General features: G+C 28.6%; 1 protein-coding gene across 1 annotated transcript; it reads left to right on the plus strand.

The window, feature by feature from the left end:
• Window positions 1-209: 209 nt before the first annotated feature.
• LOC114385714 (CBS domain-containing protein CBSX5-like) lies at window positions 210-2,826 on the plus strand. Its single transcript, XM_028345755.1, has 2 exons — window positions 210-699; window positions 1,703-2,826. The coding sequence occupies exons 1-2, from the start codon at window positions 338-340 to the stop codon at window positions 2,526-2,528; spliced, it is 1,188 nt and encodes a 395-aa protein (XP_028201556.1). The 5' UTR covers window positions 210-337; the 3' UTR covers window positions 2,529-2,826.
• The last annotated feature ends 12,040 nt before the right edge of the window (window positions 2,827-14,866 follow it).

A 14,866-nucleotide genomic window follows, 5' to 3' on the forward strand; every position in this document is an offset into this window, starting at 1 on the left:
TATATATATATATATATATAAATATAAAAGTAACTTTCATTCCAACTGAATGTTTTAAGAAACATTGATCCCGTGCATTTTACTTGTTAAAAAAATAGATAAAAGTTAACAATGTTGTACCATTATTTCTGGAAGCCAAACTAATAATGTTGGGAGGGGTCCACCCTGAACCTACAAGTGTATCGATACGGGTTTATCGGCTATCCCGGTAGCGAGGTGCCTATAAATATCCCAACGTCTTCCCCCTCGTTCTCAGCTAAAAATTTAGAAACCTTGTTTTTTCTTCCAACAACCAAAATCTCGCTTCTTTTGTGATTCTTGTTCCCTCGAACAGTGTATGGCAGCTAGATTGTCAGGGCATGAATTGTCTGATCTGTGTCTTGGGAAACCGCCGCTTAGGGCCCTCTCCGTCCGCGACACCGTAGCCGACGCCCTCGCCGCCTTGAAGAGGATTGACGACACCTACGTCAGCGTCTGGAACTGCAACCACTCCTTCATCCGAAAACAACAACCTCAAATTCAATCCCAGAACCAATGCTGCTGCACCTGCATCGGTAAGGTTTGCATGCTCGACATCATCTGCTTCCTCTCCAAACCCCAGAGCCTCTCCTCCCCTTCCGCCGCCCTTCATTCCCCTATCTCCGCCGCCCTCCAAGACAACTCCGCCGTCCTCGTCCTCCATCTCCCACCCTCTGCCAGGTACCTCCCTCCCTCCCTCTTTCCTTTCATCTAAATCTATGCGCTGGCACCGCGTATTTACGTGGCTGTGTTAATTCTGCTTTTATTTTCTTTGACTTATTCAAAAACTGACTAAAACAGAATATCCGCCCATTTTTCTTATATTCAATTCAAATTAATGTGATTTTCATTTTGACCTTTGACTTCTCATTTCACATTTTAAGTAACAATCACCTTTTACAAAATCGGAGTAAAAAGGCGCTGAACTGTTATTATAAATTAAGTGTTAGTTGAATGAAACTTCATTCCAATTTTTTTAGGCGCTTTTTAATTGTTCTTGTTCAGTCAGAATTGGGTGATCTCTACATGAAGATTTGCTTGAGTATAAACTCCAATTATTCTGATTAAAAAAAAAATCAATTAACCAACTACTTTCTCGTACATTAGTATTGTATAGAAAACAATCAAGGACTAACATTTTTGCATATATTTGTATGCTCAATAGTATAGATGGGTAAGCGGGTTGATCATCTATTCTTGTAAATTTGTATTGACAGTGGATTGTGTCAATTTATCTCGCATTTTTATATGAATAACGGGTTAAACAGGTTAGACCGTGGATATAATTTTTAAAAAAATTATAATTTCAAAATAAATATTTTTTTCTCTTAAAAAAATAGTCAATAACACTTATAACTTTGGATTGAACTTTTAGGATTGATTTAAACTTAATTGATGGTTACAAATTTAAGATCCAAATCCACCCATTATGTGAGCTTAACACAAAATCCTACATAACTATGATTTTTTAAAAAAGATTTGGTTTATAGCCCACACGGACCGCGAATTGGTGCATGGACCCAAGTCTGTTGTTTATCCACTCCTCTGAATAGAGCAATAGAGCATAGAACAGGAGATTGATGGAGACTATAAATATATATAGTGATCTGGAACTATCTAATAATTTTTCACCTCCACAGTAGTGTGATGATTTTGGGTTGTAATATATCTGGTTTGTTTGCAGTTTACTGGAGGCTATAGATGTTATGCAAGAAGGGGTGCAGAACCTGGTGATACCAATACAAAACCAGGTTGAATCTTTGGACTCCAACAATGTGCACCACAATAACAACACCACATACTGTTGGCTAACTCAAGAGGACGTGCTCCGCTACCTCCTCAACTCAATTGGTGTGTTTTCCCCAACACCGGGGAACCCCATCAACACCTTAGGCGTCATCGACACAAAAAACCTCTTTGCAGTGTGCTATGATGACCCTGCCTCCTCTATCTTGGACCTCTTGGCCTTGTCCCTCATATACCAAAGCTCTGTCGCCATCGTCGACCCAAATGGTAAGTTCGGTGGCGAAATCTCCCCCGTTATGCTCAACTCCTACGACGAATCGGTCGTGCCGGCTATAGCCACCCTCTCTGCCGGCGACCTCACCGCCTACATCGACTGCGGCGGGCCACCGGAGGACTTAGTGCAATTAGTGAAGGAGAGGGTGAAAGAGAAGGTGGAGGAGCAGAACATGTTGGAATTACTTGGCGATGAAACAACAAGAACAGGACTTACTTCATGGTCTTCTTTTTCTTCTAGTTGTTCTTCCGACGAAGAATTTTGCTCTGGGAAGAATTGGAAGCTTGGAGGGTACTCTGCAAGGGTGGGGAGAAGGTCTGAGGCCATTGTTTGCCACCGTTGGAGCTCTTTAGTTGCTGTGATGATTCAGGCATTGTCACATCGTGTGAGTTACGTGTGGGTTGTGGAAGAGGATGGAACCTTGACGGGGATTGTTACTTTCCAAGGAATGTTGAAGGTTTTCAGAGACCACCTCAAATCCATGTGCTAACAGTTACTACTTTACTACTATATTACATGATGATGATGTAGACAACAACAACTACTATGCTACTACTTCCTCTAATTTGTTGCAATAAAAACCCGCTTGCAAATTGTCTCCTTCGGCTTTGTCCAGGAATTTAGACGTGAAGTAGATAGCACGGATTTGTGTTAGGCACAAATCAATTTTGCTTTTTGTTTTCCTACCCGTGACTTTCTTTTGCTTAAATTTGGTCTCCCGGCCCAAAATATTCCATCATGTAATTTAGTTTTCAAAGGAGAAAGTGTTAAAGAGTTTAATTACATTACATTGTTTCTTTTTTACTGCTGTTTAATTACATTGTTGTTTGAGGAATGAAATCATTATTCTTGATTCAATCAAAATAATGGTGGAGTATCTAGAAAAGATGAAAGAAAATAGCATTCGAAAGTTTCATCAAATAATGGAGCAAACATTTTTTAGTATAAGAATCTCAAAAGTTTCCACAGTTCATAAAAAAAAGAAAAAAAAAAGAAGCATTCTAATGAGATTTTAATCTCAAATAAAAAACAGGGAGTGTGGAAAATTTGGTAGACACTATAGACTTATTTGGATTTAGTCTATAGAAACTTATTAAGTCGAAATTTTCAAATTCAGTTAAATCCTGGAATACACAATGGACAATCCTAAACTGAATTCAGATTTTTAAAAACGAAGAAAAGTTCATAAATTTATAATGCGTTCTTGAAGTTGTATTTGGTTTTCTATTTGGACCTTTGATAAATGCTAAATAATAGTGAATTAATAGTGGAAAATCGGTCTAAAATTAACTTAGAATTAATTATTTAGCAGTTATTTATGTTTTAATTTGGAAAGATTTAATTAATTTTGAATTTTGATTGCAAATGTAAAAAAGGGAGGTACAACAAGCACAAAGGAGTAGAAATAAAGGAAAAAAAAAGAGAAGAAAATCAGAAAAAAGTCAAATCCCAAGTTTGCAGAGGGTCAACCTAGGAAAAGGAAAAGAGACACACTTCCTAATAGCTCAGTTTTCAGATCTCTGGCACTCAGTTCTCTCCTTTTGACGATGAGGGTAAAGCTTAATAGAACAATTAAAGAAAGAAATCTTTGGGTTAGCATGACTTAATGCCTCAATGCCCTTGCTTTAACAAACATCTAGAATGTAATCTTAAAGCATCTTAGTTATTGAGTCTTCGCAAAGGGCATTTGGAAGATAGGTAATTAAGGTAGGCTTGTCTTCATGAGGCATGAGGGACAAGTAGATAGATAGATGTGGGGTGAATTAGTTTCACTGGTATTGATAACAGACAAATTCAGAGTCCATATCAGGTTTTAACGATTTTAATATATAAATTTTAGTCCCTAGGTTTTATTGTTGGTTTTTCTTACTTGTATAATTATTCCTTATTTTACTGTTGGGATTTTAGGAATAAGTATTTAGATTTAGTAGATTTAGATTTTATTTATTTGAATTTCGTAGGAGTAGTTATCTTTATCGCAATTTAAATATTTTATCTTCTAATTTTATCTTTTAATCTTATCTTTAAATCTTTTGTCTTATTTTATCTATTATCTTTATCTTTTATTTTAAATTTTAAATCTTTTATCTTATCTATTATCTTTATCTTTATTTTAAATTTTAAATCTTTTATCTTATCTATTATCTTTATCTTTTATTTTAAATTTTAAATTTCTTATTCCGGGGTAGATTTAGATTATATTTACTAAATTTACAATTTACAAACTAAAAAGTAGTTCACATAAGTGCAACAAAATCCCTGTGGTACTCGGCTTACGGATAAATTATTACTATGAGCGACAAAGAGCTCACAACCTTTCATCTATATCCTTATGAAAAATTAATTACAGCAAATTAATTTAATGTATTCTCGCTTTTGCTAGTTCTAAACCTAGTATTTTTAATAGGATTCTTCAATATTCTTTCACAAGCCTATTCAAGCTTTACTTCACCCTATAACAACCTTATACAAGTGACTCAAACAACTAATTGTTTGTAACGTTCGTTAGCCTGAAGGATCAATTAAAAACAAATACAAGTTCAATAACTTAATAGAAGAAAAAAATAGTTTAAGAATCTAATTAAAAATTGTCAAGATAATTTAATAACCATAACTTCTTTTATACTACTCAATTAATTTCTTTTAGTTTTGTTTGAATTGCAAGAGAAAATATAAAAAAATTGAAAAATGGATGAACAGAAAATGGTGAAAAAATAAATAAATCTTATGAATTGTTTAAGAGGATTAAAAATGGGTAGAATATATATATATATATATTGAAATAGTTAAATAAAGAAAAAAGGGAAAGAACATCAACAATAATTGAGAAAATAGGCTATACAATAATAATGTAAGATAATTTTATATTGTTATAATCATAGACTATGTATAGTAAATTAATTTATTTTTATTATAATAAATATTTAAAAAATTATATGAATGATAATTTCTTATTAATTGAGAGTGTAATTATTAAATTCTAATGAATTACTTTAAGAAACTATCCATACCTCTCTCCACTTTCTTTATTTAAATATTTGTGCAGGCTTCATTTTTTTATATTTCTTTTTTAGGGATGTTTTTTTGGCTGCTACAGCCTCCAACTATAAAAAATAAACCAACTGTATTTTTTGTTGTTGCTCCAACTAACTTTTTGGCTCAACTAACTGAAAATGTGGTTTTCTACCTTTTTTTGTCAATATTTTTTTATCAGCCAAAATAAAATGTATCATAAAAGGGTACCAGAAGTACCATGCCAATTACAAAAGAGCTTGCTTGACCACGTTACAAATGAGAAAAGTGTTATTTACTTTCCTTAATTTACTAATCTCTCAAAACAAAGTGTTAAGAAAATTTATAGTCTACAAATTTCTTGATACTCTATGCAGATGACATTGTTACTTATAGACTAAAGAGCCTGTATTAGTAAAGTCCCAGTTTATACTTTATAGCAAATTTCATATCACAAGATATCATAAAAGTTCTTAACCCCCATGCAATTGATTTTTCTTTTATTCACGTATCGTAAATTTGAAGTTCTTATGTGTTATAAGCAGCTGAGATTCAACAGAATCAAATGTCAAGATGATTTTAACCATAAATAATTTAATCCTAGATTAAGTGAAGGACTTATTAGAACAATATTTATAATTTAAGGATCAATCAAAATAAATTAACAGTTAAAAAGTATCTACATGTAAATAAATGTATGATCGACTTGATCGTGCCAATTGCTTATATATTGGGCGGTGCTGTTTATGGATGGCATTAGCATATACTGTATAAAAGATACAGATCCCTTTGAAATGCCAATTTCAATTTCTGGGAAAAAGCTAAGCACGAAAGCTACGTGCAACGCAACGTAATTTAATTTGCAGAAACTGCATTATTGCATATATAATTCGTTGATAAAAGTTTTATAAATTTCTCTCTTATGCTTGTTGCCACAAGATATGAAAAAAGTAAATACAATTTAATATTTGAATAATTTTATTTTATAAACAGAACAATGACGTGATTGATTTTTATGTTCTATTTTTTTACAAGGGTGTTGATTATGGTTAGAACTATGATCTGGAGGTCGCAGCTACGAATTTTAGAGAAAGAGACATTTTGAGGATACAAAATTAATTGTTCCATTAAATGACCTCTTTCTTACCTTTTTTTTTAGATAAGGTCTTTTTCTTACTGGTTACTAAAAAGCAAGTATTGTCAATATTCAATGCGACCTTTTTGACAAATATTGTGTGCTAATTTGATTACTATTATCATCAGTAATTTATGTCGTAATTTATTCAATTCTAACTAAAAATATATAATATATTTCATACTATTATACTATTAAAAAGGATAAATTGTATTGTAATTAATTTAATTTAAGATCCTTGTTAATTTTTCCAACAAATAAAAAAAAATATCACCACTAATTTATACAAAACGAAAACGTGTTTATGTTCTGTTAAGATAAATTATGTTTCTATTTTGTATTGGATTGCACACAGCATACCGCAATACAAATTGAAAACATGTTTTCATTATGTATAATGATCAACAGAAATGTACATTTGTGAGGGACATTTTTGTCAAAAAAAAAGAAAGGGAGGGGAATAGCAAAAAAGAGTGTGCGAATAACAAAGGCCACAGCATAACCATTATTGGGAAGGTTTTTGGTCTAAAACAAAATTCTGTTTTAGTGAGGCTAGCTATTGCTTTCTGCATTTTCCATGTTATTTCCTACACTTTCTTTTTCCTTCTAGAAGAATGCACTTTTCTTTTGGCTTCCGGAATAACTATTATGAAAGATTAAAAAAACATTTCAGAAAGAGGGTAGGAAGTAACATGGGAGTCCAGAAAGCAATGACATTTTAGTCATTATATTTTTCCGTTTCTAGATTATATGCCAGCCTATTAATTTACCTGGCGTTTTTTATTCGCATTGGCCTTTGTACTACTACATGTACATTTGCCTGTTACCTAAAATATGAGTTTAACGAATAATTGAAAAAGAATTTAAAAAGTAGAAATTTCAATTTTTGATTATTTGTTGGATTCACTTTCACATAATTTTTATTATGTTTATCCTAATTTTTATTCAAACATTACTTGACTTAGTTTTCATGTAATGAATTTAATTATGTCTCGAATTAATAAAAAAAAAATCAAAATCACTTCCCAACTTGATCATTGTTGTAAAATGATCATTTTAACTCACTTAAAATACATAAAAAATTAAATTAAAACTTTAAAATAAAAAAGACAAAACTAAACAAAAACTAAAACATAAAAAATCAAACATGTAATTTAGCATTTTTTAAATACATTACAAATTAATAATGTATTTTTTTATAACTTAATACACAACATGAATTATAATTATATTGATATATATATATATATATATATATATATATATATATATATATAATAAAACATCTTAATTTTAATTTTATAATTCATTGCTTTTATAATATAATTATATATTGTGTTAAAATTAATTAATATATTGTAATAAAAATCGAGTTAATCCAATCAAAATTTTGAATTCTTGAATAGCAGGATAAGTCCATCCTATCTAGTCTCACAAACATCCTAATCTAACATGTGAAATTAATGATTTGTTTTTAAGGCAAATAATAAAGTGTATATATCTTCGTAAAAGAAAAGGCTAATATAGTATCAATTTATAGTATGATGAGTTGATGACACTTGGTTATGATGGGGTGAGTTGGACAGCACCCAATATATTATTTTCAATGGACCTAATCTTTGGATCAGCCTACCCCTCCTTCTTTAACTCACCCAACAACAACATATTTTCTGCCCTCTCCTTCCTTCCCCAAGAGACATTCTCTCCCAAGTCCCAACATTTCTCTTCCGATCCACCTATCAAATCACTACTAAATTATGTCAAGGAATAAAGATAAATAGAGTGTAATTTGCTTTTTGAATGGATAAAAAAACTTTTATTTTTCTAATGTTGTTAATTTAAAAGTATCAGACTTCGTAAGCTTCTGAAAAAAATAATAAAAATATGACGACAAATGTGATCCACTAAATTGTAACTTGTTAGTTATTAATATTTTTTTTAAATCGGCATATATATATCTATATATATGTGAAAAAAGGGCACAAAGGGTGTCCTAAACCTTTACAAGTTACACTATAGTTCCCGTGACTATAAAAAAGACAAAGTGATTATAATATACAACTATACAAAAGGCAAAGTGATTATAATATATTAATACGAGGCCACATAAATATGAGATAACTACCTATCTTTCTAGAATATCATGATATATATATATATATATATATATATATATATATATATATATATATATATATATAAAAGTAATTCCTAAAAATCATAACCAAATGCCTCAATCTTTAACGAGACAGCCTCACCAACCATCCTCTATACGTGAACATTGGAGCTTTCTCACATAAATGCATTCATATTCCAAATACCAAAAGCCACCGACCCGAAATCAAAGTATTTAATGGATTGTAAGCCATTGTTAGCTATTAATACTAGCATGGATATGGATTGATGACATTCCGCAAAAATTACTAGCATAGGGAAAGAAAAAATAAAAGTGGATTGATGGCACCTAATCTAAATAATATATAGTTGATGATTGAACGCATTTCATAAGATGGGTTGCCTTATTTCACGGTGTTACCTTGAAAAACACTCTATTTGAAGAGAATGAATGGACAGTGTTAGATATTGCGTGCTTTTTTTCTTCTTCTAATAAATACCTTTGAAGAATATAAAACTTTAATCAATGGTCACCCTTACTAATCATTGTTTTATCGCAAATATTTAATAGTGTCACTGCCACTGTTTCAGCTTCTTTTTTTTTTTTTTATCAGCAAAGAAAATATTTCATTAAGAAAGAGGATAAGGGTGCAAGGAGTACCCACCCTTACAAAATTCATATCCTCTAACCCAACAAAAAGACTTCCCATCTAGTAAACTGAGCTGCCACTGTTTCACTTTCACCTTGTTGGTTACTACGTACTAGGTTTCATATACACCCATCTAGGTTATTATTTCTGTAAAAAAAAATAATTGATTAGTTTAATTTTACTCTCAAATTAATGGATATTAAAACTGTTTTCAAATTATGTTTGTTCCATTCGACCCGCACTAGCAAGGCAATACATGTTTCTCACTAGCCAATGACTGGATCCTAGTATAAAAAGTGGGGAGATGCTAAGAAATTGTTCTGTTGTTAAGAATTGGAACAAAAGGAATTAATGTTTTTACCGATTTGACCATATTTTCGTTAATTATGGATCATCTCATTGACAATTGAAAAATAATAGTAAACTCATATCATAACTAATGTAATGGATGCTAGGTAAGTGGTTGATTGTTGGCTGTTGTGGCAACAAAATCATGGGGGGTCTTTTCTTTATTTCGGGTATACAATCATTAACATATATTATTTATGAATGCTATTAGAATATAAACTGACATTGTATTAGAATTTACATGGAGCTCTTTCTTCTTGTCTAAGAGCGAGTGAAATTTTGTGATAAAATATCCTAACATGTTAGACTGATACTTTTCTTAATTATTTATATACCCTTTTAACTTTTATTTTAACGCAATAAGCTGAGATTTATTCTGAACATGCAAACGATGAAGGTAAGAGAAATAGGGGAAGAATTGCCGTAGTCCTTTCATATAAATCTTAATTACTGGCTGAAAAAAGTTAGGATGGTACATCTGTTGAATCTTAATAGCATTCATGAATCACTGGGGAATTAAATAATAATGACTTCTTTTGTGATCCCATACAAAAGTCGAAGATTAATATAAATTTATAGTTTTTTTTAAATAATTGATAATAACCGAATAAAATAATTAATGTTATATATATATATATATATATTATATAAGAGAGATTAAATTATACCAATATAATTTTAATAATTATTAAATTATTTTATAATTTTTAATTGAATAATATTTTTTTAAAATTCATTGTTTGTTGTACATTGATTTATTTTTATGTTTCCTTGTAGAATACCTGCTAAGTCTTAGCCGTAAGATTACTAAAACATAAGGAAATTTATAAAATTTTCATATTCAGTCTTTTTATATATAGAGAGAGAAAGATGTTAATTTCATTTTATTTATAATAATGGTCAAAATACATATAGATGGTCTTGATCAAAGGCATGAAAACCAGCATATAAGATTGACAGCCTTAGTAAAGAATGAGTGGCAAAATTGAGAAAGAAATGCATACATTTATTCAAAATAGAGTTTAGATAAGATTGACCGCTGTCAAAATTATTGAATCCATCTACCACCATTTTGCTGTCAAGTTGGAAGTTAATGTTCTGAAAATTTTGCTCCTTTCAATCAGATGGGTCTGGAACTCCTCCGTGCCATCTTGTTTTTGCTTTCATGAATGCGCTATTATGGTCTCCAAAACACTTGTTGCTGGAAAATAGACTTAAGAATTTTAAAGTTTGTATATGTATAAAAATAAAAAATAATAAAGAATTCAAAAGTTGGACATATTTGATGTGTGGAAAGAATAGTTTGTGAGTGAAAAAAAATATACAGTAGTGAACTTTTTCACTACCCAAGCGATAAATCTCAAGCATAATAATATTCAAAAGAAGAAAAGAGAAAGATTTAACTCTTTTAAAATGAGATATTTATGAAAAAATAGCTATCATTTAAAATGAGTTAAATTTATAAAACATTTTATTTTAAATAATAAATTCACACTTTTTATTCTACAATTTTTGGTTCCAGAGAAATAAATCTAGAAAATAAGGCCTCTCATTCCTTTGCTGCCAAGAAGGCAAAATAAAGTAACTTAGCGGAAATATGCACAGAAGGATAACAATTATCGTCCTTTTCAGTGAAGATAAATCATTATTAACTAGCATGTGATAGTCAATAAATAAATATGAGTAACTAATAAAGTTTGTAGCTATATTATGCATTAATTATTGACAATAAATTATCTTTTTATCCTTGTATGAGGAATTAGAATTGATTACCGATAAAAAAGAGATGATGATATGTGAAAATCTTTATACATCATATTTATTTTTTATTACTTTTTTTATTAATTATATCTTGTATTATACTTAACAATTTTTTTCCTTTTTTTTCTCTCCCGATGATAAGTAGAGATTGACTTTGGTGTCTATCAAATTTTTTTATTCCATTTTTAGTCTTACAATTTTGTTTTTAAGTAAAATAGAGCGGATATCAGGCTAATATATATATATTATAGGTATTCATCAACTTTATTAATTATTAATGTTTGTTAAAAAAATTAATTGACTACTTAGTCTCTTTTCTTAATCATTTTTTTATCTTAAGCTCGAGATCTTATTTAAAATAAATGAGTATATTATCATTTGGACCAACGAAATATATGTTTAAGAAGAAAAAACTGGTATGAGTTTAACTTCAATGTAATATGAAGATTTTTACGTAATTAACTAATTAGAAAAAAATTAATATAATTTTTAAAATAATTATTATAAAGATAATAAAATCATTATATATATAATTTATGATTAGATTTTCTATATTATGAGTAATTTTCTAATTAATTCAATTAGTAAATAGTTAGAATATACTAATACGAGTTTAGTCAATATTATAATTGAATAAACAAATAGGCAATTAATTGATAAGAATGATTGACCTGTATTTAATTAACTATCATGTCCGGCTAACTAATCATATTTTTTTCGGTGCAGTTAGCTAATCATAATTTAAATGTACAAAACCCTTTTATTGTTATAAATTAAAATACTTGTTATAATATTCATTACATCATAACTTCAAATTGTTATTATAATAGCAATCATTAAACTAATTCATATAGTCTATAAAAAAAATTAATTCATGGAGAAATTATTTCTATACAATAAATTAATAAATTAATTATACAATTTATTATTTTATAATAAAGAGAGAGGGAGGTGTATGATTAGATAATTAATGGGATGAATGAAGATAAAAACATTAGTACGGTAGAAATTATAAAATATTCTAAAAGTTATATCAATAATATATCTCATTATGGATCGGTGGTTCAGTTCCAATAATTTTGGCTGCCGATATGTTTTTATAATTGTTTCGCAGAGAGAAACTAAAACGATAAAAAAATATAAAATTAGAGCATATAAAACGAAGTTAAAAAAGTACTTACAAAACAACGAACATAATCGAAATATCAAAAACTATAAATGTTTTGTTTTCTTGTTTATACTATCTACTCTTAGAGAAAAGGACAATCGCGACCAGATATTAAAAAGACATAGACGCCGATTGCGACCTTTTCAAACATATAAACTTACAAAAATGCCCTAAAGAAAGTTGAAAAATAACGAGTTTTTATTTAAGGTGGTAAGTTTTAACTTATTAAAAATTGACATTCTAAGGGGTGTATTGGATTAAGATTTCAAAGGATTTTAAAAGACTTTTTTATGATTAAAAAGTCTTGTGGTATTCAATCAAGACTTTTATAAAATATAAACAAATCTTGTGGTATTCAATTAAGACAATAAAATTTTTTTTTCCAGGACAACAAAATCTGTTGGTATTCAATTGAGATTTCTTATCACTTTTAAAATGTCTTTTGGTATTCAAAAGTAAATAGATTTTGATGGATTCTTTTGTGGAATGGATTTTGAGAAACTTTTTAGTTAGAAATACACATAAAATACTCCTCCAACAATCTCACCCAAACCCTTGAGACTTTTCATAATCTTCCAAAGACTTTTTCTTCTCCTGCCGAACAAGACACAAACCACTATCAGGTTCATTCTCTTACAACTTTTCAATCAATTTTATCTATTTTTTTAATGGCAATCGATAGTCAATATTGTTCATACTATATGTATATTACGCAAATCAAAAGAAAAGGGTGTTGTATATGCTTCAAGATTTCGTATTCATATTGTTTTCAACGTCCAGGCAATGAATATGCATCAAAAGAATGGCAATTGATATGCATCAAGATTTCATATTGTTTTTTTTTAGTACTGTATATGCAAATCAAAATAAAAAACTCTTTTTTTTTTTTCTGTTTCTTCAACTTGTTTTTTTACAACATCCATTATTATTATTATTATTTTCTTGTGTTATTATTAAAATGTTAATTATTAATGTGTTATTATTATTTTTTTGACAGCGTGTTATTATTATTATTATTGTGTTAATAATTAGGCGAACATGAAGTGAGAATCACTTTGTTATTATTTTTTTAGGCAATAATGACTTTGTTATTAAAAGGTTTAAAATTTCTATCGTTTTTATTTTCTTTATTCAAACATTATAATTTATTTATCATCTTTTTCATTCACTTTTGTAACTTCCGTTATTTTTTTGTTTAAAATGTATTAATCTTTCGAAATCTTAAAAATCCATAAAGTACTTTGAAATCTTAAAAATTTGTATTAGAAATCCATTAAAATCTTGGGTTAAGAATCCTGATTGTAAAAAGTCTTTTAAAAAAAATCTTTTAAAATCCCACAAAATCAATACAATCCCACATAATCTTTTAAAATCTTCAAGATTGTTTTTGTCAAAATATTCTCTCAAAATCCCAATCCAATTTCATGGTTATGATGCTGAAGTTAAAAATTGAATTATTTGATATTATTTGAGTTTGATTGTTAATAAAAATAATTTTTGGTTGTATTTTATTTATCTTTTCAGTAAACTTCCAACAAATCAGAATTCTTTTTTTTCAGTAAACTTCCAACAAATCAGAATTCTTTTTTTTTTATGAACGAAAATGTTAACAAAATAAAATCTTTTAGGTAAACATAAAAAATACGTGACATCATTTTTTTTATTAATGGGAAAGAAAAGGTATATGACATGATTAAACATATAAATAACATTGTTAGTTTCTCATATTAATTTTGCCAAACGGAAATGTTCTTAATTAAGAATGTGGTTTCTAACACACTTTTTATTATTTGTTAAAGTTTATTAAAATTTATAACTTTATCTTTAATATACTATTTTTTTTTTAAAATTAACTCACTATTTATAATTAAGTAAAATTTATTAAATAAAATATAATTTTATGATCTTATTTTTTATTTAATGAGTTTGGCTCATAATTTTATAATTTTTTTATAAATTTAATTATTAATAAAGTAATAACTCTATTTTCTCTCTATCTATTTTTTTTTATCACATTACATCATCAATCAAATATTACTTACCTCTCCTCTCTTCTTTTCTCTCTAAGATTGTTCAAGAAACATTTTTTTATTAAACTATCGATGTTGGTATAGTGAAGTTAAATATTTCTTTTTCTTTTGGATAAAATATATTTTTCACCTTCTAAATTTTTCAAAGTTCATTTTTAATTCCTTTAAAATTGAAGATAAATATTTATCTTTAGTTTCTCTAATTTTAAAATGTATGTTTTTCATTCTCTAAATTTCAAATACACAATTTTTTTTCCTAAAAGTAATTTAGAAACAAATGGAAAAAAGTATAATTTACTGAAATATTTTTCCTTAGTTTTTTTTTTTTTTGCGTTTTGTTTGATTTTTACCTTAAATATTTTTTTTTACTAGTTTTTTTAACCAATATCTTAAAGTTACTGTAACAATAGTTAGTAAGGTCCAAAATATAATTATGAACATGAAAAAAAAAATTCAAAATGGGAAATAACAAAAGGCCGGGATGACAAAAATGTAAATAGATGTGTATAAATGGGGAAAGAGGTAGGGAGGGGAATGGGGATGCGTAGCCATCGGTGGTGCGTAGAGGGAAAGCTATCAAAGCCTAAAAATAAGGTAAAGTGGATAAGA

This window comes from Glycine soja, chromosome 15, assembly GCF_004193775.1.
Source record: "Glycine soja cultivar W05 chromosome 15, ASM419377v2, whole genome shotgun sequence".
NCBI lineage: Eukaryota > Viridiplantae > Streptophyta > Magnoliopsida > Fabales > Fabaceae > Glycine > Glycine soja.